The sequence below is a fragment of the Nicotiana tabacum genome, chromosome 22 (genome assembly GCF_000715075.1).
Source record: "Nicotiana tabacum cultivar K326 chromosome 22, ASM71507v2, whole genome shotgun sequence".
NCBI lineage: Eukaryota > Viridiplantae > Streptophyta > Magnoliopsida > Solanales > Solanaceae > Nicotiana > Nicotiana tabacum.
In genome coordinates this window covers 227429493-227454497 of record NC_134101.1, presented here as the reverse complement: position 1 = coordinate 227454497, position 25005 = coordinate 227429493, and the positions used below count along the sequence as shown (strand labels likewise).

The 25005-nt window shown below is 33.4% G+C and overlaps 2 protein-coding genes across 3 annotated transcripts; both read right to left on the bottom strand.

Moving 5' to 3' along the window:
- Positions 1 to 2200: 2200 nt before the first annotated feature.
- On the bottom strand, positions 2201 to 11969 carry LOC107767670 (COP9 signalosome complex subunit 2). Its single transcript, XM_016586748.2, has 12 exons — positions 11784 to 11969; positions 11590 to 11682; positions 10694 to 10772; positions 9498 to 9738; positions 9317 to 9391; positions 9102 to 9236; positions 4702 to 4889; positions 3774 to 3842; positions 3568 to 3658; positions 3335 to 3469; positions 2766 to 2878; positions 2201 to 2671 (listed from the first exon to the last, which is right to left on the bottom strand). Exons 1-12 carry the CDS (start codon positions 11791 to 11793, stop codon positions 2581 to 2583), a joined length of 1320 nt encoding a protein of 439 aa, XP_016442234.1. The 5' UTR covers positions 11794 to 11969; the 3' UTR covers positions 2201 to 2580.
- Positions 11970 to 14785: 2816 nt separating this feature from the next.
- LOC107767669 (L-ascorbate oxidase-like) lies at positions 14786 to 22624 on the bottom strand. Of its 2 annotated transcripts, XM_075244555.1 has the most exons (7): positions 22291 to 22624; positions 21300 to 21392; positions 20621 to 20833; positions 18993 to 19187; positions 17192 to 17270; positions 16209 to 16497; positions 14786 to 15441 (listed from the first exon to the last, which is right to left on the bottom strand). In XM_075244555.1, the coding sequence occupies exons 1-7, from the start codon at positions 22540 to 22542 to the stop codon at positions 14847 to 14849; spliced, it is 1716 nt and encodes a 571-aa protein (XP_075100656.1). In that variant the 5' UTR covers positions 22543 to 22624; the 3' UTR covers positions 14786 to 14846. The 2 variants fall into 2 exon arrangements, with proteins under 2 accessions (XP_075100656.1, XP_075100657.1); XM_075244556.1 differs by lacking the exon at positions 20621 to 20833 and having other exon boundaries at positions 22291 to 22610.
- Between the last annotated feature and the right edge of the window lie 2381 nt (positions 22625 to 25005).

Sequence of the window (25005 nt, the reverse complement as noted above, 5' to 3'; positions counted from 1 at the left end):
GTCGAGCTACCACATTCTTGAAACCTTTTAAATTCGTTTTTCTTTAATAGAATTTTTTTTCTCCTTTTTCCTATAATATCTATTATCTTGAAATTACATTTCAACCTCAACAACAACAACAACAACAACAACAACAACAACGACCCAGTATAATCCCACAAGTGGGGTCTGGGGAGGGTAATATGTACGCAGACCTTACCCCTACCCCGAAGGATAGAGAGGCTGTTTCCAGGAGACCCTCGACTCAAAAAAGCAACAGGAGCCGATATATTAGTATCATAAAAATGCTCAATTTGATTTTATTATTCATCTTTAATTATCCTTGTTTTCTCGTTTCAAGAGAAAAAGATCCTCTCTTTTTTCTCGCAGAAATTCTATAAGTAACCAAATTGCAACAAAAAATAAAGTCAAAATTCGAGGTTATAAATGGACAAATTGCCAAAAGGACAGAAATAACTCTTTAATTTAATTTTTTAGATCAAATTAGAAATGGATTCATTAATTTATAAAACGATAAATATTAAGTTCTCATCATAATCTTCCTAGCCAGTACCAAAAAAAAAAAGGAAAATAGAAAAAAGACAAAAAGAAGTTTATATCATTGCAAGAAAAAGAGCACCCAATAATTGAGTCACAACATGCATGTCTATATAAATCATAGTTGATAGATCAATGATATTACTATTTATAGATTATGACTGCTGAGAATTCTGGAACTTACTACAAATTATTTTTATGTTCCTTAATCTTACGTACATTTATATTATTTATTTAATTATGTGTTTTCACATGTACATCACTTGTAGCTAATTTTTTTCAATAATCACATAACACTCTTTCCATTTGGGACGTTTCGAAATGTTTGAAACTATTTTATTTCTATATGACTTCCAAAACTTTTAAGAATTTAAATTCATTAAACTATTCATGCTTTGACTTTTTATGATTTTTGCTCTCTTTTAACCTAGTACTTTAATATTCATTTCCATTATAACTAACAACATTACTCCAAATAAAATGAATTAATTGTTAGAATTTTATCCTAAATTTCGAATATATTGAGATTCTCTTTCTTGAAGGAAGGAAAAAAGACTCATAAACAGAATAAATCTACTTCATATGCTCTTTATCCTTTTCTGGTAGGAAAAATCTTAGGATATCTATAAATTAAGAATCGTTATTTCTTACAACAACAATATCCACAGGGTAGTCATTAAGAGAATCACGTTTAGGGGGAGATTTATATTTCAGTATTTATTTTTATATTAGTGTTAGTTTCTAATCTCCTCTCTTTTAATATGTCTAATTTATCGTCATCAAAGTTTTCGTCGTTAGCTTCAACATGTACTATGTTATTTTGTCCCAACATTAATATCATAGATTATGTGCCCAATCAAACATTGTTTACGCGTTACGTATCGATGAGAGAGGTTGTTTGAGTTGTTAAACATGTAGATAGTGCCAAAATTGGTTTTCAAAATCATGAAATGCAGTTAATGATGTTCATTCTTCAAGATATATATCTTGATTAAGATTTAGTGTCACCTCCAAAATTGAACACCTTGCTGCCAAGGAAGCTTCATTTTTATTAAACGTTCTTTTTGTTTGATTATCAGAAAAAATTGTGGTTCATACTGATTATTATTTCAGTATTATAGTCCTTTTTGTGTGGGGTGGGGTGGGGGGGTGGGGGGGTTAATTTGCTCGCTGCTTCACTTAAAAGTTAAAACACATATGCGAAAGAGAAATATGAGAGGGAAACTTTGTATTCAGAAATAAATCATTTTCTAGCAACTAAGCACCAAAAATATTTTCCTTGAAAAATATTATCCGTTAAAAGGAGAAAAACAAACTTTACTCACTTATGTTTCTCCTCCGATAATCCATTTGAAATAATTTCTAAACTTTAGATAGCATAGGAGACTATGAAACAATAAAGACAAAGAAAATAGTAGCTTTTTTACCCTAACAAGATAGGGTAAAATCAGCGTACACACTACCCTCTCCACTACCCTCTCCAGCTTGTGAGATTTTACCGGGGTTTGTTGTTGTTTGTAGTCATTGTACGCAATCAGATTTAACTTCATTATTTGAACAAGGTCTACAAGAAAGTATTCTATTAACTTTTTTACCAGAAATCAGATTGACCGCCCTCAAGCTTTTTCAAGCACATTAATTTTCTTCTTCAAAATAAAAGTCACATAAAAATGACCACCAAATACTATAACTTAATCATGTTCCATATGTACCACTTGAACGACCAGTAATTGAGCAAATAAATTACCCAATGCACTATCCGATCCACAGTTCTATTTACTACCTAATGGAGAATAATTTTTACCTTACTTTAGCCTGCTCATATCAAGCAACTGAAATGTCCTCTGTGAATTGGGGGGGGGGGGGGGTGCCAGTGCACAAGGAGGAAAAGGGGGAATCATATAACTCTTGGAACTTTTTAAAAAAAAAAAAATTGCTGCTAAATTTCTATTTTTGGAATCTTAAACCTTAAGCTTGGAGTCCTCTCTTCTTTTCATTGTATGATAAGTTCACAGTATAATCACTTCTTTTAGATGGGAAATCTCAACATACTCTGTTGCCAACAGTCTGGTATAGAGACCTTAGTTGTGTGTTCCATTTATCTATGGCAGTATACTTCTTCATCCCTTTTGAACTGCGTGCACGAACACGTCATGTAAAACAAGTTAGAAGTGAACTTAGGTCGCAATAAGCAAATTAATAATAGCAAATCAAGATTATTAATTGACCTGTCGCCACGCTCTAGCAGTCGGTTCACTTGATCAATGTGGCCATCAATCCGGTTATCCAAGATTAGTGAGACCAACAAGTCTTCAACATCCTTTTCCGGCACATTCAGCTCCTGCAGGTCAATCAATATGAGAAAACCAACTAGGAAGTGCAGTGCATCCGTTGGGTTAGTAACTGAATAATGCGATAAACTACAGGAGTAGCTCAGTTCATTGTTTCTTTATCACCCTTAAGGAGATCTGTAGCCAGTATGCATGTATCTTCAAAATATGAACATGTTGTAATCAAGTAGCATTTTATGCCATCACTAACACAGGTAGCTGATAAAATTTAATTTAATCCCACATTCTCTCCCCCCCCCCCCCCCCCCCCCCACACACACACACAAAAAAAAAAAAAAAAAAAAAACACCACACCCACCCACAAAAAAATTACTAAAAAATAGAGGCAATGAATAAGACAGAATATGATAGATAAGAGACAAAGGTCACCATGGGCAAGCGAAGAAAGGGAAAATGGAAGAAGCTCTAAGGTGCCCTAGCAAGAAAGACGACTGATAACTTTTCACCTTGGATATGAAGGGAATCCGGATTCTTGTGTAAGGCTTGATGAGCTTCAGTAAAACCTGGGTTCTGACATTCCTCAAAAGATCTTCAATGTAATTCCGAATGAATGGGTCATCCATTATTGTCCGTCTGTTACTCTGTTAAAATGTCGAGAAAAGCACATTCAAAATGATAACAAGAAACCAACTACAGACTGTAGGGCCAACAGGCAATATTGAAATTTAAAGGAAGGTACCTTAAGAATTTTCTCGAACTCCAAGATCTCATTTCGTTGGTATGCTGCGATAAGGTTTGTCATTGCCAATATCTCGGGGTCATTTTTGTAACTGAAAAATACAAACGCAGTCATGTACCGACACAATGCAGCTCTAGTCCAGTCACAAGAATGACAAAATGCTCATGTTGAATCTCGCAAACAAAAACTTCTCTCAGTATACTCACGGTTTAGCTTCTTGGCCATCAAAAGGGTTAACTTCAGATTCCATCAGCATATTTGCCAGAACCAAGTACCTAAGTGAAAGGAACCAAATGTAGTGCAACAATAGGTAAAGCAGAGGTTTGCAATGGTTAAGACATAAATGGAATTCGCATATTGTAATCTTCTGGTGGTAGGTGAATGTTCAAAGCAATCACCTAGTACTGCATTACAGCAATTGACATGTAGAGAGAACCATATCTGAGGCTATATCAAAAAATGAATTCAGAGTGTAAGAGTTAGAAACATCAGAGATAGTCTTAACTGTATTCATTTTTCTTTATATATACAAATATATATATCATGGTAGCTCAAGTCTAATCCAACCACCAAAAAGAGTGCAGAAATCTGCTATTGGTTACAAAAAGCACGCCATCGCATTTATTATTTCACTTACCACGTAACAAATGTGAGAATACTGGGACTGAACATGGAAACGGGAACTCTTGAGGAGCCTTCACAAAATACAAAAAAGCTCCAAAAACAGCATAACCTCAAAGTCTTAACAAGAACCTTTTATAAGATGTAATTGAAAAAACTTCTTCTTTTCTTTTGACAAGTACTTACGGAAAAACTTTCTACTATAGCTTCAATAGAAGTTTGTTAAATTATGAATATTTCAAAACAAACTGCTTTGATCATGCTTTTTAATCACATGATCTCCTATGTTCTTTAATGCAGCGACCACGAGCTACAGCTTGTTGCAATCTGTAATGCAGATGTCCAGGAACTAGCAGACTAAGACTACATTAAAAATTTCAATTTTGTTGCAGTTTTATCTTCTCTTGTGTCCTTAGCAAGACGAAAGTGGAAATGCAAAAGGAAGCAAATAAATGCACATACATGATACAACCTACGCATATGAAGCACACACAGGAAGTACAGCACACATACTTTAGGCACTGGATACGCCTATGATTCCCAGCTTCATCATAGTTCTTGAAAGCTTCAAAGAAGTCTGTAGCTGCCTCTGCCCACTTCCTCTCTGCCATATGCATTTTACCTCCACATTCGCGAATGATTCCCATTATTCTTGGATGAGGGATTGCTGACTTGACTGAAAGTGCTTTGTTGTACAGTGCCTGGGATTAGACTCATATTATTTATGACTTAGGGATTGAAACAGCAGCTTATCAGTTCAATCTATGTTGCTAAGATCCTCCAAAAAAACGACGGGTGCATGTCGGGTCCTCCAAAAGAAAGTTATGCATTTTTGGAGGATCCGACACATGTGAGTTGGTATTTTGGAAGCTCTGAGCAACATAGACTTCAAAGAGAAATAAATTAAGGAACAAATGACATGTCAAGAAAGTTTTAAAGCAAGCAATCTCCTCTATAATGTAATGCGACTGGATAGATGCTTTCAAGATATTAATGCCAGAATAAAAATCAGAAAGTTAGAAGTTCTGGTCATACTACAGATATATACTCTGAATCGATACAAACAAATCAGGGTCTTTTTTGGCCCCACTAAAAATATCAGAAAGTTAAAATATGAGTTCTCTCTTGTAGAGGGGTCCTTTTTGGCCCCATTCCAATAAATAGGGTGGTTATGGCTTTTTCACTACTTTGTCTACAAGTGTTTGACCGCCCCAATTATTGGAGTGACGCCAAAGAAGACCCTTGTACGGGAAAGCATTCTCAAAATATTACGGTTCATTATTTTCAATGTGAAAATATTTACCTCAGACATATTTGATCAAATCTAAGTAGTGAACAACGCCTAAGTAGTGACATTTAGGGTGGTAATAGATTTTATCAAATCCTATTATAGCAACTCTGACCGGACATTCCTACCGAAAGAGCAGAAGTAATTTATGACTACTAGAATTATAGTGGCTCACTGATACCATGTTATGAATCTTTTGGGGGAAGAGATGAAGAGAATCGGTTGTCTTCTCTCTAACTTAAAAATTCCTCCTGTCCTTCTTATTTGCTCTTTTAGCATTTTTATTTGGTCCAAAATAATTATTCCTTTCAAAAACCAAGAAGTTATTAAATTTTTTCTTCCAAAATTACCCTTAATACTAAATGATTTAACCAAATATCTAAAAAGTCTTTACAATTTCCCGTGAGTAAATTCAAAAGAATAAAGGTTAATATAGTCAATAACATTCTTAATGAATGTTCCAAAGAAGTTTTCTTAATATGTGTGTGGAAGGCTAAAAGATCAAATAAAAAGTACCGGAGGGAGCACTAACTTGATTGATAACTTACTCTATGCAAATGAGCTACAAGAGCGACCTATTTCTAGGCGTGAAAATCCAAAAATATGTGCAAACATCATAAAGGATTGAGACATTGTACTTGTTGCACTATTTGACTATATTAATTATGATAGCAGAGCATTTGTTGCACTCCTTAAAAAAAGGGCATCCCAGTGCATTAAGCTCCCGCTATGCGCGAGGTCCGGGGAAAGGCCGGACCACAAGGGTCTATTGTACGCAGCCTTACCCTGCATTTATGCAAGAGGCTATTTCCACGGCTCGAACCCGTGACCTCCTGGTCAATGCAAGAGGCTATTTCCACGGCTCGAACCCGTGACCTCCTGGTCACATGGCAGCAACTTTACCAATTACGCCAAGGCTCTCATTCAATTTGTTGCACTCCTTGATTTTATTTATTATTATGACCGACCTTGATTTAATGTTAAATATATACTCCCTCCTATCCTTTTTATTTGATTTTTTAGCCTTTGCACACCTATTAAGAAAGCTACTTTGGAACATTAATTAAGAATGTTATTGACTAAATTAACATGTATCTCTTCTCAAATCTACTTATAAGAAATTGTAAAAACTTTTTAGAAATTTATTTAGATCGTTCATTAGCAAAGCTAACTTAAAAAAAAAATTAATACCTTCTTGATTTTGGAAAATCAATTACTTTGGACCAAATAAAAGATGCTAAAAATGAAATAAAAAGGATCAAAAAGAGTAAGATAATCCAGTTTGGTGGTGCAATTAATGCATTACAGGAAAAATCAAGGTTGTTAATGTAGTCAACTTATGCAAGAAATGCACAACTATCATGATTAATATGCTCAAACAGCGCAATAAATGAGTCATGCTCATTCTTTTATTGACAATGGTGGGTATAAGGAGAGGTAGAGGTAGCCCAAAGAAGTATTAGGGAGAGGTGATTAGGCAGGACATGACACATATTCAGCTTACCGAGGACATGACCCTTGATACGAGGGTGTGGAGGTCAAGGATTAGGATAGTAGGCAATCAAGTGCCTTTCCTCTCATTTAAGTAGCAGTAGTGTTATCCTCGTATTTCCATATTCCTATATTTCTACTACTACCTGGATGCTTTTGTTCTGTTTTTTCTATTATGTTGTTGGTATTACTGCTTTCTTGACTTTTGAACCACTGCGTTTCTTTCTATATTCTATTGTGATTGGTTATGCATGCTTGCTTTGAGCTAAAGGTCTATCGAAAACAGTATCTATGCCTGTCAAGGTAGGGGTAAGGCTACGTATACACTACCCTTCCAAACCCCACTTGTGGTATTACACTGGGTATGTTGTTGTTATTGTTGCTCATTCTTTTATTGTGTCGACACAATCTCTGTATTTTTATAATATATTAGTAAACAATACCAGTATATAGGTGTTTCTTGTAGCTCTTTGTATCAAGTTAGAATAAAATAAGCTAATTTCGCCTCTTTCTCGACTTTTCCGGTGACTGTTGTAACCTTTTCAAGTCATTATTCTACTCATTGTACAAAGGGCACGTGCCACTATTCATGTCAAGATTCAGTCAGCTAACACATCAATGTCGTCGTCTAGAGACATATTTCTAATCAATGAGTAGCTATCACCAGGCCTCCATTAAGTCACGTGCCACTATCCAAGTATCCCGCTATCATGGCCACATTACTAAACATTAACTTTATCAACATACCAAACTTGATTTTACAGCTTTTGATGTGCAAACTTAAGTAGTTTCTTCACCTCATTGAGTTTGAAGAGTGTGTTTGAAAACAAGATAATGCAGCAGTGCATTTATCATTGCTATGTTTCCAGTCAACGCTTAATTACCGCCAAGTATAGCATAAAACTGTCCAGCCATTGCCATGTTAGTAAATAGTAATCCTTTCAGCACACTCAACTTGATTATCCAATTGATTTGAAAACCAAAGTTGTTTCAGCGCCTTAATTTTGAGGAAACGTGTTAAGAAGAAAGTAACTGATTCAGCTAGGAGGTGCAATAAACTCACCGTTGTCCAAGTCAAGTTTGGCTCCGAAATAATAAATATAGTAAAACTGTGTAATAAATGCATTGCTCTCATAAATATAATCAAGCAGTTCAATAAATAACTCGCACTCAATCCTTCAGTGATTAACGCATATTTCCAAATTTCCTACCCTACATTCACGTCTATAAATAGATACCTCTTGTAAATCAATTGTGTAAAGTAAATTGTCAATCAAGTTAGTAACAAGTTAGAGAAAAGTCAAGTTCTCTCTTTCTTCCCCTCAAGATTTCTCTCACTTATCAAAAGAATCCTTGGGAAACCTACACTTGCCTAGAACTGGATAGAACAACTTCAGCAAATGGAAATGACATGATTTATGGACGATCAGACAACTTTATCGTTCAAGTTAAGGATCTCATCTGAATTGACTGCTCTACCAAACCATTGTTAGAAGCAAAGCAAGCATCTCTGAATGAAAAGAAGATTAAGCTGGGTGCCTAATCCCCTGATAACTCCCTGCCATTCTGCATGTGAAGGTATATGCTTGATTACAGCTGTTTTTCCCTTTTCCTATGAGCAGTTCCTGGCTATTCTACAACCACCATCTTATGGTTACACTATAACTTCATTTATCACCAGGGCACGTGCGCCTTATAAACAAATTGGCAAAGGATCAAGGTAATACAGAGAGAAACCAAAGAGAGGATTTTAAAAGAATGAAGTTCAATTAGGAAGGTGAAGAATTCCATACTGCTAGATTCTTTAAACAATGACAGAAACTTCTACAATTCATTTCCTAATATTTCTTGGAGGAATTTAATAGATTTTTACTAATGTCGGGAAAAGAAAAGAAAAATTAAAGCAAATTATGTGTGTTTACAAAGACAAGCAAAATTCCAAAGAGTCTCACTCATTATTTTCAGAATGTACTTTTTATCAAGGTATTTTTGTTCCCAAATGAGGGAGCTTCTAGAAGTAACATCCTTTAAAAATAAAGGAGACAACAAAAACCAAGACAAATTAGACATAGAGAATTATCCGAAATTGGCATTTGAATTGAAAGAGACTGATTGTAAAAAGGTATTAAAATACCTTCAGTTTTTTGTTATTTTTCATCTCTGTGTACATTTGAATCTCAATTGCATATACCTCCAACAATTGTGTCCCTTTTTTCTGATCATCAGTGCCATCTTCTTTCTTACAGGATTTGTGGAGCTCTTTCAGAATCTAACAAAGTGGTCAAGTTATGTTCATGAACACCATAGCAAAATCATAGCTACAGATACTAATTTGATCAAGCAAGATACCTTGCTCATTCGTCCATATTCCCCAATGTCAAACCAAATCTTGCAAAGCTTTAGATTCGTCTTGAACCATAACCTCTGTGAAAGAAAGAGTGGGTGGTGAGACCTTAACAAAAAGACACAAGAACTTCGGGAGAAACCTGCGAGCTGACTCCTATATGCCAAAAGAGGAATACACTCTGACCTCATTCTTAGCCTCTTCAAGGGCTTTCAGTGTTGTCTGGTAGAACTCCTGCAGAAAGCTGAAGTTCTGACTAGCTGATCCAGAAACAAAATCCATAATACTGTTTATACACTTCTCACTATAGTTCCGTGTCACTGCTGATTTTATGTAGGTCAGCATTTCTCGATAAGCATCCATCATTTCCTTGAACTTCCCTAGCTTATAGTAAAGCTTAACAGTTTGCTTTAAAGCTTTAAATCCCCTGGAAATAATGATAGTTGGTAACAATATAAAAGCAAATTGTAGCTCTGAAATTCTTAAAAGCTTTGGGAAACCCATTAGTTGAAAGCATAAGGCATAAGACCTGGATAAGAGTCTTCCACAACTTGGATGTGTAAACAATAACCAGCCTTTTAGCATTACAAACTTGAGCTATAACTAGAAATTTTGGATAAGGTATATTAAGCGAATTTGTAATTCCAATTCAGAGAAGAGAACATTAAAAACAATCCGCAGTTAAAAAATAAACTAAAAAGACTCCATCTTCGTTAGTGATTTGAAATTTGTTGCCACATATACACACAGAAATGAGAAAAAGAGTCGATAGAAGAAAGACAGGCTTGTGTGATAGGCACATGTCACGAGTTCGAATACTAGTTGGTGAACCAAGCTTCGCATTTAAGTGAAGAAAGGCAGAGGGCAAGCCCATTATCCTACGAGCTTTGAAACTAAAATAGTGCAATTCTCGGTCATTAAAAAAGATGATGAAGAAGAAGAAATAGAGGTCTGCTATTTGAATCTGACCTCTTTTTCTAAAAACTGAGGTAAGTGATTTTGACTTTCAGGTCATATTAATAGTTGCATGCTGAATAATCGATGAGTTTTTATCAATGCACTGTTGCGTTAGATAATTAGGAAAAACTAACTCAAATTTTAGCATCTCCATAATGCACATAATTATATTTGCCAGGTTTGCCTCCACTTTACTTCACCAGTTTGCAGGTTAATAACAGAAAAGACACTTTTATTAGAATGCAGGTTCATGATGCCATTTCCTATATATGTAATGGCACATAGGCATCACCACACACCATAATATAACTGATCTCGCAAATATATGGTACGCTTGTTAATAATTTTATCTAGCCACCACCCAAGACAGCACGCTGAAAAGGTTACCAGCAATAACTGCAAAATTTACACATTCAACTCCTTACCACTCTGCCTTCTCAGGTTCCATACGTACTACTTCAGCAAAACCCTCAAGTGCTCCTTCAGGATCAGTTTCAACCAAACCTATGCATGACATCATTGCAAAATATTACATGGTGCAGTGTTTAATATAGTGAAAGAGAAGTGGATCAATAAAATAGAAAGTATATCTCTAGGCAGCAATACCAAAAATCATAAGAGGATGCATACAGTAATACAAAGAAAACACTTTTACCTGCCATTTAGCATCACAAAAGGTACCTTACAACTGAATAATACTAAAAGGGAGCATATATCAGATTACCATTACATACACTTTGCTTTTTGCAGTTACTCAATCTTTATATTGGCTGACTCATATAAATAAGCAGTGCAATTGTTAGCCAATTGTTGAGAAGCAAACGATACATCCAACATGCACACCATTCACACTAGCAAGGGCCTAGTGCACTAACCTACAGACATGGTTCATCAGGCGAGACGGAAATTTCATATTCTCGCCCAGGAGATTGAGCCCTTTTCAAAGTTTTCTATGCATTCTCCAGTAAGAAGGTTAACACTTTTACTTTAGGTCTTATACTCTCTAGGAGCGGTCTAACCTTTCAAAGATTTATATGATTAGATAATATACAAAACTTATTACTTTCATTTTATTTGTATTTGCATAATTTTGGCATAAAATGGAGTAAACAGGGACAATAAGGATTCATATATTATAGCCGACCCCAACTTGTTTGGAACTGAGTTGTTGTTGTAAACACTAAACACAACCCCGAGCATAACCCAGAACGCGGAATAATACAGCAAAAAGCACCGAGAACAAAAAAGACATGTACTGTACAATGCCAAAAAACCCTAGCTTTAAACTGGACAAAAAATTCTCAAAATTAAAGTTAAAAACCTTTAGAATTGTAGTATTGATTCTCGATATCAACATCTTGCTCTTCCTGCTCCTCGTCCGAGTACTCAAATCCATAATCCTCCATATCCGCATCTGTGACATACATATATATTCACAAAAATCGGATCAAATTTGTATATAATACAGAAAATTAACGGGAAAAAAATTGAATTTGATGTGATTTTGTGTATTACCAGAACCCATGGCTGATTTCAACAAGGGAAAATTGAGAGTTTGAGCTGTGAAGTAAGCGAATTGTGCGTTCTAACGTCGGATTATGAGAATCCCATTACATCAAATTCAAATCAATATATGCGACTTGCACATGTATATATTTACTAATTGATCAATAGTGTAACGATATATATTCATTCTCACTTAACTTTTATCTGCTAGGCGTCTGTATATAAAAATTATAATTTTTGAAGAAAAAAATTAATAATAATATTTAGAATTAATTTGAAAAATGGTATTTGAATTTAAAATTATGTTTCGACATATATTTCACTTGAAAAAATATTGTAATTTTATGAGTGAGTGGAATTTTTTTCTGAAAAAATAGTCAAAATCACTTTTAGGTTTTTGAAAGCCTCATTTTCAAAAAGAAAATCCAAAAAGTTGCACAATATCATGGACAAATACGATTTTTGGCAAAAGAAATTGAAAAAAAAGGAATTTTTTTATGGACAATATAAGAGCCCGTTTGGCCAAGAAAATTTTTTCACTTTTTTTTGAAATAAGCGTTTGACCATAAAATTTTAAATTTCACTCGAAGATGAATTTTGGAATTTTTTGAAAATTTGAAAAACTCAAAAAACTATTTTTCAAAATTTTCACTCAAATCACTCCTACAAATTTAGAAACAACCCAAAATTATATTCATGTCCAAACAAAACTCTAATTTTCAAATATCATTTTCACTTGAAATTTTCTTTCACTTTTTTTCCGGAATTTTATAATTCTTATGTCCAAACACTAAGTATTTACCTTAGCGCGGTGTAGGAGCATATAAAAGATTTATTTACTTACTAAGTAGTAATATGTATTTTTACTTTAAATTGTTATTAATTAAATTAATCAATTTAGCATAAATACTAATTACGAGTAAGTACTTTTCAACATTTCATAGTGATATTATTTGTTTTTCAAAGTGAATAATAGCATTGGAAGCACAAAAGTGAAATTATCACTGTAACAAATGGACAAACTCCTTACTATATTAATATAAACTAGAACTCAAATAGGATAACAATTCAACACTGAAATTACTGAAATTACAATGAGATATACTGAAACGTAAAAGTAGCTAAAGATAGAGATAAGAAGGAGAGATGAGAAGCTTAGACCCAGAGCAAGGATATGAGAGGAATAGAACATCGCCATAATCCCTTCTTAACTTATAGTCCTTTTTTAACCAATTGCTAATTGGGCTTGGATTTTATTAAGCCCGATAATCCCTAACTCAGTCTCATTCAGTACTTGGGGCATTTGCATCTATACCCGTTTTTGTGTCACGTTTTAACTTGTGCCCACTTTGCAAAAAAAATTGCAAGCGTACCCGCTTTTTCGCATAACTTCAGCATACGGGGCTGAAGTAGCAAAGGCAATCACGCAAAACTTCAGCATTTTAGTAGCGGGGCCTTAAGTTCAGCTCTAGAGCTGAAGTTTTTATTTTGTAACTGAAGTTTTTATTTTATAACTGGCGAACTTCAGCTCTAGAGCTGAAGTTTTTGTCTTTGTAACCGGAAGTTTTTGTCATTGTAATTGGGAAATTTCAGCTATAGAGTGTTCAATATAGCAACATGCATAGCATTTTGTCCATTGTTGTTAAGCATTTCTGAGCAATCTGGGCAGTGCTTTAATAGCTCATTTACCATGATTTCATCGCCCTCATTGGTTGCAGTGTGAACTGCTGTCGTCCAGTCATATTCACTACCTGCTGGAAGGTAAGCTAAGGATTTCTTCAACTACGACATATCAGAAACTACTTCTTTCAATCCTATATTGAACTATTGCACCTTTTAGCAAAAAAAAAAAAAAAAAACATATTGCACCAGCATATCATCTTTTTCTAGGGTATTAGATTAGTAGACTAGATAGAAAATAGCAGCAGAAGAAAGAGGAGAAGGAGGAGGAGAAAGTGAGCTGAAGTTATTTAAAAAGTGGGTACAAGTTAAAAGTTTTAAAATAAATGGGTATAGGTTAAATGGGGGCGACCAAATAGGACGCCCCGTGTAATTTCTTCTCAGTACTTCTAGCCCATAGGCCCTTATGAAGTTAGCTTGGCTCATAACAATTTCACATTATAAAATCGAATATCAATCTTTCTAATTATTTCAAAAATGTTCAGAGGTAATAGATTTCCCACAAAATTTGAATGTGTAACTAAATATTCGATTATATTCAAGGGAAATTTTTTATCCCATGAAAAATCACAATTGTTTCCTCAATGGTGGATTCTTGACTTGAACTATTCAGCATGTTCTATCTACTGTAAACTTTCCATCTCCGTATCCTAAACCTCAAAAGTTATATCAAAGATTTAAGTTACATTTGCTCAAAGATGGGAAGAAGGGTTGTTCTGATGGTAAGCAACCTCCACTTCCAATCAAGAGGTTGTGAGTTCGAGTCTATCCAAGAGCAAGGTGGGAAGTTCTTGGAGGTAAGGATGTCGAGGATCTATTTGGAAACAGCCTCTCTACCCCAGGGTAGGGGTAAGGTCTGCGTATACACTACTCTCCCCAGACCCCACTAGTGAGATTATACTGGGTGGTTGTTATTGTATATAAGGAAACAACAATAAATACTTGAGTTTCTTTGATGAAAATTGCATACAACAACAACAACAACAACCCAGTATAATCCCACTTAGTGGGGTCTGGAGAGGGTAGTGTGTACGCAGATCTTACCCCTACCCTAGGGTAGAGAGACTGTTTCCAAATAGACCCCGGCATCCTTCCCTCCAAGAACTTCCCACCTTGCTCTTGGGGAGACCTGAACTCACAACCTCTCGGTTGGAAGTGGGGGTTGCTTACCATCAGACTCGAAAATTACAGGTACTATAAACTTTAATTGATGTGATGGAAAAAAAAAATGTAACTAAGAAATTAAAATAAATTGTTGCAGATTTATAATTATCATCTATTCTTCTATTCCGGGACAATGTTTAAATAAAAAAAGAAAAGAAAAAACCACCTTTAGAAAGATAGCTCTTCTTATTATATCATTTGAAAAAACAACATTTAAATTAACTACAACTATTTATGCTTGTTTTCAGCAAACATTTTGCCTGTCAAACCACAAGTGAGAGCTTCATTAGGTATATTCTTGACAAGATGAACACCTTCAGCAAAGACAACTCCCATGCCCATATGCAAATGAGGTTCAATATGACAATGAAAAGCCCAAACCCCAGGATTATCCGCGGAAAATCTTAGTGCAGTCCATCCATAGGGAAAAACCACAACTGTATTCCTCAACGGGGGATTATTCAAATTGAGCGTCGTCTCAGCATCTTCTGTTGTAAAATTTCCGTCTCCATACCCTAAAACCCAAAAACTATGTCCATGGAAATGCCAAGGGTGAATTTCACTGACGTTTTCAGCTAAGATATTGGCATTTTGAAGGATTATGTCAATGGTGGTATTGAATTTCAACATGTAAACACCATTTCCATAAGTAGAATTAGGGTTTGGTGGTGGTTTCATGATATCATAGTCTTTGGAAAAGGTATTTGGTGGAGATTTTGTGTCAAATGCATTGTTTATGCCATATTTGATTGATCCCAAATATGGTGTAGTGGGAAAAACTAAGGAAATGTTGTTGATAGCCCATCTGGTGTATCCTTCAATCCTGTTGTTACAAACATAAATAATTAATTTGAAGCAAAAAAAAAAAGTTATAACTAAATCTCACCTGCTAATAAATTATACTTTTAATCGGATGATCGTAATCACATAATTTTACATTGTCACATAGCAAAAAGGTCCCAAAAATCAAAATCCATCTCTCATTTTATATATATATATATATATATATATATATATATATCACTTATCGATAAGAATATTTTCATGTGTTTTGCCTAAGAAATAAATCACCTCCAAGTGAAAGGGCATATTACAAATATAGTTTAAGTTTTATCCATTAATAGTACATATATATAGACTTTTACATCATCAAGTAAAATTGATCTACGATTAGTAAATATTTTAACAAGCATGTATGGTAATTTGAAGATAGAGTAATAATCTACTAGTATAATCTGTTAAATTAAACTAATATTATAAAAATTATGATATATTTAAGTTACATCACTGACAATATAACGAACTTATTACACTATCAATGTAATTACCATGTTATAGCAGGTAAGTTTCCATTTTTTTAGTTTACTAAACAAATACAAATTATAAAATATCGTTAGTGCATAAAACATAAACTTAATAATAATATTTTTCTCTCTGTAATAATTTAAGCTAATAGGCCCCACTCGATAGTAAAGATATTTTTTTCATGCCTATATATATGCAATCTATAATTTACGCGTCAAAAATGCTATATTATATTCTTTTTTAAATTCTCAAATATCGTCAAAAAAATTGAGATAGATGAAGTACCTGTTCTGCGTGTTGAGGAGAAAAAGACGACGATCGTGTCGAGTTGGCGGCTTGGGAGACCCCATCAAGCCAAAGATTTTCTTAGAGAAGGATTTGCTGTAGTTATAATCATTCCAAAGAGGTGGCAATGGTGGTGGAAAATTTGGAATTTTTGAAGCAAAATTTGGAATGTAGTTCAATATAGTGAGGCCTTGAGGTGTTTTAGGTTCTCTTCCTCTTACACTTATTGAAATCCAGTAGTTGTTTGAAGGATCTTGATCAGTTGTGAAGAGAATTGAATAGCTTTCACCTGAATAAATGTCCATATTTTCCATAAGAAATGGTTATGTACTACAACATAAAAGAATTCTTACACTATCGATCAGTAGATTTAACATGTTATAGTTGTATAACTTACTATTTTTAAGTTTGGTAAATAGTATTAATCATAAAAATGACATGCAACTAGCTTTACGTGACGTAGTCAGTGACCCCAGAGACGGATCCAGGATTTAAAGTATATGTGTTCTTGTCGTAATCTCAAATTAATATACAATAATAATTGGGTTCATATTTAAATATTTATTAATATTTAGTGGATTTTTTAATAGAAGTACAGGGTCTGCACAAAAGTTACTGGGTTCCCATGAACCCAATAACTGCACTCTAGATCCGCCACTGTCAATGGCGGATGTAGTCTACTAGTTATCGGTTCAATTAAACCCATAACTTTTGACGCAGAGTAAAAATTTATGTATAAAAATTAGAAAAATAGTATATATGAACCCATAACTTTAAAAATAGAACGGGTTCAATTCTAAAAACCTTATAACTTAAACTCATAAAGTTTAAATCATGAATCCGCCTCTGAACGTAGTTATATAATTATATATTTTTTATTCCGTCACTACATATAACTTAAACTCAATAATAATAATTTACTGAAATCCAGTAGTTGTTTGAAAGATTTTGATCAGTGTTGAAGAGAATTGAGTAGCTTTCACCTGAATAAATGTCCATATTTTCTACAGAAAATGGTTGAATGTAGTTTCCATCTGCTTCAACCACCACCATTTTGTGACCCTATAGATGTAAAACCAACACAAAGTATCAGAATTATTTCTTAAGAGCTTTTGTAAAAGGAAGTCAACTTCATTTTTTTTTTGTCGAATTCAGAATTTAAATTTTATATATTTGAGTTCAGGTTCTATCTCAACTCATTTGATTTACTAGTTTTAAAATTATTTATTTATACTTATTAATTTAGTGAAACTATATTGTCTGAGCCGGAGTTATTGGTTTTGGATGATCCTATAACTTACATTTTACATCCGTCCTTAGATACAGATAGGTTTTCGTGGCAAAATAAACAAACTACCAATGTGCTCATATTTATTATTTACGTTGAATCAATAAATAAATTATATATATTTGCACATATACATTTATTATTTAACTATAATTAATTAATATACATTCTCACTTTATTTTTATCATCTACCTACTGTAAGTTAATATGATTTGTTGTAAATCGCAAGTGCAGATAAATATATAGATATATAAAGAGATGATAAATCATAATTTTATAGTTTAAATACTATTTAAACGTTAAAGAATCATAATAAAAAAAAATATTGACTCCTTAAATAGAGTAATAGAATAATTTCAGTTTTAGCCACTTTATGAATTAGTTTCTCCAACTTTATTTGGTGGGCACAAAGGTCCTTAGAACCAATTATGCGCATTATCAAATTTTCTTTTGTAATTGATGTCCCTTATCTTTAAAAAATAATTGAGACGATATAAAGAAGATTAGTACAGTTCTTGCGTAAGCACCAAATCAAGAAGTGGTCCAAATTATTTTAACTTTTTAAAAAGGTATAAAGTCATTTCTCTTTTTAAAAAAAATTAAATTTAACATTGAATTGTAATTTATCAACTGTAACCAATAAAAATGAGTTAAAGAAAATATAGCCTCAATTTTCAAAACTCTCTCTCCTACGGTCTTACGCTATTTATTCTCAACTTCAAAAGTTCCCTAATGGAAAAAGAAAAAACATATTGAATTGTACACATACTGACCCGCACATCATGATCATCGTAAACTTATTTCAATTTTTGAATTGAATTTTTAAATCCTACTATAGTCTTAATTTTTAACAACTCTATCGCTGGCGCTATCTAATTTTATTTAAAAATCCTTAAATAAAAAAGATTAAAATACACACAAACTGATTCAGATAATAATAATAATAATAATAAAAAATAAAAAAAAAGAATATGAGGGTTGTAGTTTAGGGGATAGTAGAACATTTTTTTCCTCGTTGTTCTGGCTAGTCTGATAGTGTTTTATATAGGACTACTAGCGAATTTTGTTCCATCACACTTTTTTGTTTTATTTTTAATTTTAATCTTAATCTTAATTCTTATTATTACCATAATTATTGTCCTCCACTTATTTGTTATCCCCTACCGTGTTGATATTATTTGTCTGATTTCTGTCCTTGTTACATATCTTTTGTCTTTGAGCCGAGGGTCTCTCAGAAACAGCCTCTCTACCCTTCGGGGTAGGGGTAAGGTCTGCGTACACTCTATCATCTCGAGACCCCACTAGTGGGACTATTACTGGGTTGTTATTGTTTGTTTTTTTTATTTATTATTATTATTATTAGAAAAAGAAAGTCAAGAATCGATTCATGAAACTACTTTAGAGCAAGTAAAAGAATAATAACTTTGTAAAAAGTTGGAGAGAATAATTATTTTTTGAAGTGACAAAAAGATAAATAAGGCTATTTTGTGCCTTACCCCAACGGCTAAGTGGAGTGAAGACAAAGCAGTGCTGCTAGCCACTCTAAGCCTGTAAGTCTTGTTTGGATGCACGTGAAAAATGTGGGGTGCGTACTGCTCATCTCCTCTTAACTTGCACTGAGGAATGGGTGATTTGCTAAATTGCGCCGCTAGAGAACAATTAAATTGACCTCTTCCATTCATCAATAAACTCTGGTTTCACAACAAAAGGAAATTAAGACTCCATTTAAAAAAATATTTTTTTAATTCGAAAAGTGGTCAATAATTATTTAACAATGCAGAATTTTTAAATATTTAATTTTGATAAGCATGTATTCTTTTACCGAACAAGTGCTCCTTTTGACGTATTTATTTAGAAGGTTAAAAAAAGGAAAAACGATATGGTTAAAAAATGTTATAGAAAAAACTATTTATATATTATTATATCAATCTAGAAATGAATATGATTGTTTGATATAATGGTAATTGATTTTTTAAGTAATTGAAAGCTTGGTAGGGTAAGGCTGCTTACACCATATCCTCCTTAGACTCCACTTATAGAAATACACCAGATATACTATTGTTTGGTTTAATTGGAAACTTGGATCAACTGCAGTGCAAAAAATAAAAAAATCGGCTATAAATAATGCTTTATCCTGCTCCATATGTATAATTTATTTATTTTTGAAAAAATGTTGAATTTTCATGTATAAAAATTACATAAAAAGTTCTATAATTCACCCATATATATAAATAAGAAAATAATTTGTTTACTATTTCAAATATTTATATTCTTTTGAGGAAATTAATGAGGAAGAATATTTTTTAAAATCTCAATTGAGACAAAAAACACTAGGTGATTTCATTCAATTAGTTGGTACTCCCTCCGGTTCAAAATAAGTGATTTTTTGGCCTTTTTATTGTGGTCCAAAATACGTGATTTTTTCAGATTTCAAGAATGAATTAATTATTTTTTCCCTACATTATCCTTGGAGTAAATAGTGTTGGAATATGTGTTAGGAGTGTTTATGTGAGATAGTAAAGGTTAATATGGTCAATTTCATTGCTAATTAATGCTAAAAGGCGAATTTCTTAATCTGTGTGAAAACATCCAAAAAAATCACTTATTTTGGACCGGAGGGAGTAAATAGAGTTATTCGATAATTATGATGATAACAAGTACCAGTCTTGCAAGAAAATAGGATTTCATATTGAGCTCCAAATATACGCTATTGGGATGGGATGACTCCTACTAGCTCTCCCCCCCCCCCTAAGAACCGCACGTGCGAGTTTCCCCGCATATGGCTCAAGTGGCGAAGGCCCTTTCCTTCGCGCTTGGTAAGCGCTTCGTTGTAGCCAAGCTTACTGCTAGCCTATCGGCTAGAACCAAGCTTCGACCGCGACTGTTCGTCGCTTCTGATCGCCTTATTCCGTCACCCGAGATCCAAGTCAGCACCGGCAAAGATCTCTTGATTCCTCGCGGTCGGGCCGGCTTGGAAGCAAGCTACCTCTTGCCTATCTCACCTCCTTCCTTCAGCTGGGGTGAGCCTTCGCTTTTTGGATCGTCGTCATAAAATTATTTGAGGTGTACGCAAAACGATACAGATACCACGATTATTACAAAAAATAAGGAAGTAAAATGTTACCTGTGGTTCACCAATCCAACGAAAAGGCTTAGAAGAGATGTCAATTTGTTGATCTTGGGAACTTTTGTGCCACCAATCACTAAGTAATAAATTAAATTCTCCATCATAATGAAAGGGTTCTTTCTCATTTTTTGCTAATTCCACTATAAGTGAACCATATAATCCTGCTGATCTTTGCATCCCATAATGTCCATGGTAGAAATATGTCCCCGCCTGTTATTTAATTTAGCACAATAATAACGTCTCAATTTCAAACAAGTCGAGGTCAACTATATTAATCTTTACTTCTTCATAAGTTTATCTCATAGTATTATTATACCTCCACTTCCAACCAAGAGATTGTGAGTTCGAGTCTCCCCAAGAGCAAGGTGGGAAGTTCTCGGAGGGAAGGATGATGAGGGTCTATTTGGAAACAGCCTCTCTACCCCAGGGTAGGGGTAAGGTCTGCGTACACACTACCCTCCCCAGACCCCACTAAGTGGGATTATACTGGGTTGTTGTTGTTGTATTATTATACCAAATAAAATACAATAGTTTCGACGAACACTTTTATAATTAAGATTATTAAATATTTAAATATTTTTTAAGGAGCGTGCAAAAAACATAAAAACTAACCTTTAGATGGTATATAGTACATCCTTTTTTTTATTTTTTTTATCTTGTGTTTGAGAGAGATTACCTTATCAACTATAAACCTGTAAACAAATGTCTCTCCAGGGTTAATGGGACATTGGGAGATTGATGCAGTTCCATCCGCCCATGGTGTTCCACGCTGTAGTAAGAAATTTAAGAAAACCAAAAATGTAAATTAAAAAAAAAAAAGGTAAGAAAATAATAAATATTAAATTTTTTACGCAAATTTTATTTTAAAAGGACCACTTACATGTTAAAAAAGGTCATTGTAAATTGTAATTTTGATCAAGCATATATAGAAGTAAAAACAAAAATTTGTTTTAAGCTCTCTATATTTTCTATTTGCATGCATATAAATCTCTAATAAAACTCAAAAACTCCTAAAAGAACACCTAACTAATATATATCACCTAAACATTAATGTGGCAGAGGCAGAAGCCGAGCTATGGGTTCGATAAGCTGAACCTAGTAGTCTTTACTCAAACAATGTATTTTGTATTAAAACATTATTAAGAAAAGTATAACTTGTGTTAAGAAATTTATTGAACATGTATAAAAATTAAATTTAGAACTCAATTATTAGCATTTGATCGAAGTCTTCATTCTAAAATTCAAAATCAACATCAAATTAAAATTCTAGCTCTGTCTCTACTTGGCTTGCATGAGGATATCTGTATATAACTATATATACTAGCATTAGAAAAGCTCTAATATATATATACATACATATATATATATATATATATATATATATATATATATATATATATATATATATATATATATATATATATATATATATATATATATATGGGACACTATGGTTAAGGTGGTACATGTTGTAAAGCCCTTCGTCGGAAAATTACACTGCGTATATAAGTAAAATATTACATTTTAGAGGTATATAATATATATTGAACACTCTTTCTCGGAGATTTTTTTCACTTCTTTCAAGTTTAAACACCCTTGAGTAAATTTCTGGCTTCGCCACTGTATATATATATATATATATATATATATGTTTTTTGGATCCTAACCTGTGAAATTCCATGCCAGTGAATGACAAGTCCTTCAGTAAGAAGATTGTTAGTAAGCTCAACAGAAATAGTATCACCAGTTCTTGCCCTAATAGTTGGACCAGGAAACTTTCCATTAATAGCCATTACCACACCCTCTACACCATCTGGAGACCAATGCATGTACTCCACTCTCCATTCAAATTGCCTTGTTTTGGCCATGGCTGAAATTGTTAACAACAACAACAAGAAGATGATGGCTAATGGAGACATCCTCTTTAATTCTTGATATATATGTGAAAATATGGTGGTAAAATAAATAGAGAGAAAGTTTTTATGGAACTTTCATAATGCTGGATTATGTGTGTGTATATATATATATATATATATGTTGGCATAGATAAAAAAATTACGTTTGGGTTGGGGGGAGGGGGGGGGGGGGGATTATCTATGTAAAATATTTCAATAATATATATTAAGCTAGCGTTTGGATATAGATTTGACTGAAACTTGAAAAAGGAATTTTTGAAAATTAAAGTTATGTATGGATATACATTTTATTTAAAGAAACATTGAAGTTTTGACTTGAAAATTCTTGATTTATTTTTCCCAAAACATGATCATATTTCATAAAAAAAATATTTACAAAAAAAAATTAAAAAAATGAAGCCAAAATCTATGGTCAAACGGGAGCTAATTGTACAATTTTTGATAATTGAATTCTTTTCAAATTAAATATCTTATGTTTTACAGAAAAAAGTTGTGATTTTACTTTTCTTCTAGATCTACTCTTACTGCTTTAATTAGTGGAGTGTTAATTAAGAACATTTAGACAAGTAATATCATGATTAATGTTGTTATAAAATATTTTTATTAAGGAGTGTGCTAAACTCTTGGTATATACTAATATTTATATATGGACCATAAGGAGTAAGAATTTTCATGTTATTTTTTTATATATCAAGAAAAAAAGTTAATCTCCTTACATAGGAAAATGATATGTCGCTCGTAATCAAAATTCACAAATTAAAGAATTCTTTTTTTTTTCTTTTTGGTTACAAATAATTTTCATTAATTAGTACGTCCATTACTCTTGGATTTAAAACTATCATTTTTATTTTAAATTTTCTATGCCATTTCTTCTTCTGTTATTTATTTTCTTTTCTTTTTTGGTTTTGTGTGTGGACTAGTTTTTGTGATAATTTTGGAATGAGGTTCTATTATTATTTCATCTGTAGATGTAACAACAGGGGCATATATTCCTATATTTTATTCATTCGTGCTGTGTCTGAGGATAGCTCTTCAGTCAAAACAAGAAGAATAAATACGTTAAAGAAAAGTTATAAATAGAATTTATGCTAATTCTTTGGTATAAAGAACCAAGAATTCAGAACTTTAATTTCTGTCTTCAAGAGAAACAATCACGCAATTAATTGGAACAATGAATTAATGTTAACCCTGCCTCACCTCTGAGAACAATTCAAAGCTACCTTGGATCTTATTGTAAAAATATTATTTACCAGTTACCACTATAAGGATTTGAGTAGCTTAATTCAAAATTCTAGAATATTTTTATTGGTAAAAAATAGTATTACGGCCCGTTTCTCATTATAGGCCGTGATGACACCAAATGTTGCTGTTAGACAAGGCAACTATTTAATTAACACACCAACAGCTTGTCCAAAACGTATTTCGAATCAATAATGAAATAAAACGCCGAAATCGTTCATTTTCATAGAAAAATATTGATATTATTATTTTAAACGTTCAAACGAGATCGAATCATAACAGAAGACCACTAAGAACAAAAATCTAAATCTCCAAAATGTGGTGTCATAAGTGTTTGAGCATCTACTAGAATATACAATACTACTACAACGACTGTCTAGAATATAAATTAGACAGAATGCAGTAATGGATAGGAAGGAGACTCTGTGTGCTGCGGATCTTAACATGGCATGCAGCTCACCACAAAGTCTCCTCAGCAGTTGTGCATGCGCGCCTGTGTGACCACCAAACGTACTTGTCTCACTACCTGCCTAATTAGTGCAGAAGTATAGTATGAGTACGTAAATCAACGCGTACCCAATAAGTATCTAGCATAACCTCGAAGAAATAATGACCAGGGTCGACATCAATACTTACTAATGGTCCAATAATCGAAGTACCATAAAAGTAGACAGGTATAAAATATAGCAGGTAGAAGCAACGAAAAGAGATATATGTGCATAACACGATCCTTAATAGAAGAGTAGATAAGAAATCCTCACATGCTGAATATTGCCTCAAATGATACATGTATATGCTCAATAATAAATAAAGTACTAAATCTCAAGCCGGGAAGACTCATAGGTACGCTGACTTTCTATCGAATATTGCGCACGATTCTGACAAGGTCGTACAACCCGATCCATAAAATAGTGTATATTATCAAGCTCGTACTGCCCGATCTGTGGATGCATCTCATAATGCTGCCGAGATCGTACGACCTGATCCGTAATAGTACCGTTGAGGCGTTCAGCCCGATCCATAAGAATGATGAAACTTTTGGGGGGTCATCGGCCCAACACGCGAATATATGTGCAAGTTATGAACTCAAGAAACTTTTTGGTAAAGTATATGCAACGCAGAAGAAATCCGTAAGAAAAAGTATAATTCCCCCAACTATCAAGTAGCGTGTCAAATGTCTAGAATAGTAAAGTTTGATACTCTATGCATGTCTAGTCTCACGCAAGA

Bases quoted from the DNA above. Each gene is read 5' to 3' on its own strand.
- LOC107767670 (XM_016586748.2), bottom strand. The intron at 3,843-4,701 runs GTATGTGTGCTG...CCTTTCACTTAG, and splicing joins AGGCGTATCCAGTGCCTAAA to GTACTTGGTTCTGGCAAATA. The intron at 2,672-2,765 runs GTCAATTAATAA...TCGTGCACGCAG, and splicing joins CTGCTAGAGCGTGGCGACAG to TTCAAAAGGGATGAAGAAGT.
- LOC107767669 (XM_075244555.1), bottom strand. From the start codon at position 22,542: ATGTCTCCATTAGCCATCATCTTCTTGTTGTTGTTGTTAACAATTTCA. The intron at 21,393-22,290 runs GTTAGGATCCAA...TTCTTACTACAG, and splicing joins ACTGGCATGGAATTTCACAG to CGTGGAACACCATGGGCGGA. The intron at 20,834-21,299 runs GTAATCTCTCTC...ATTAAATAACAG, and splicing joins ACAGGTTTATAGTTGATAAG to GCGGGGACATATTTCTACCA.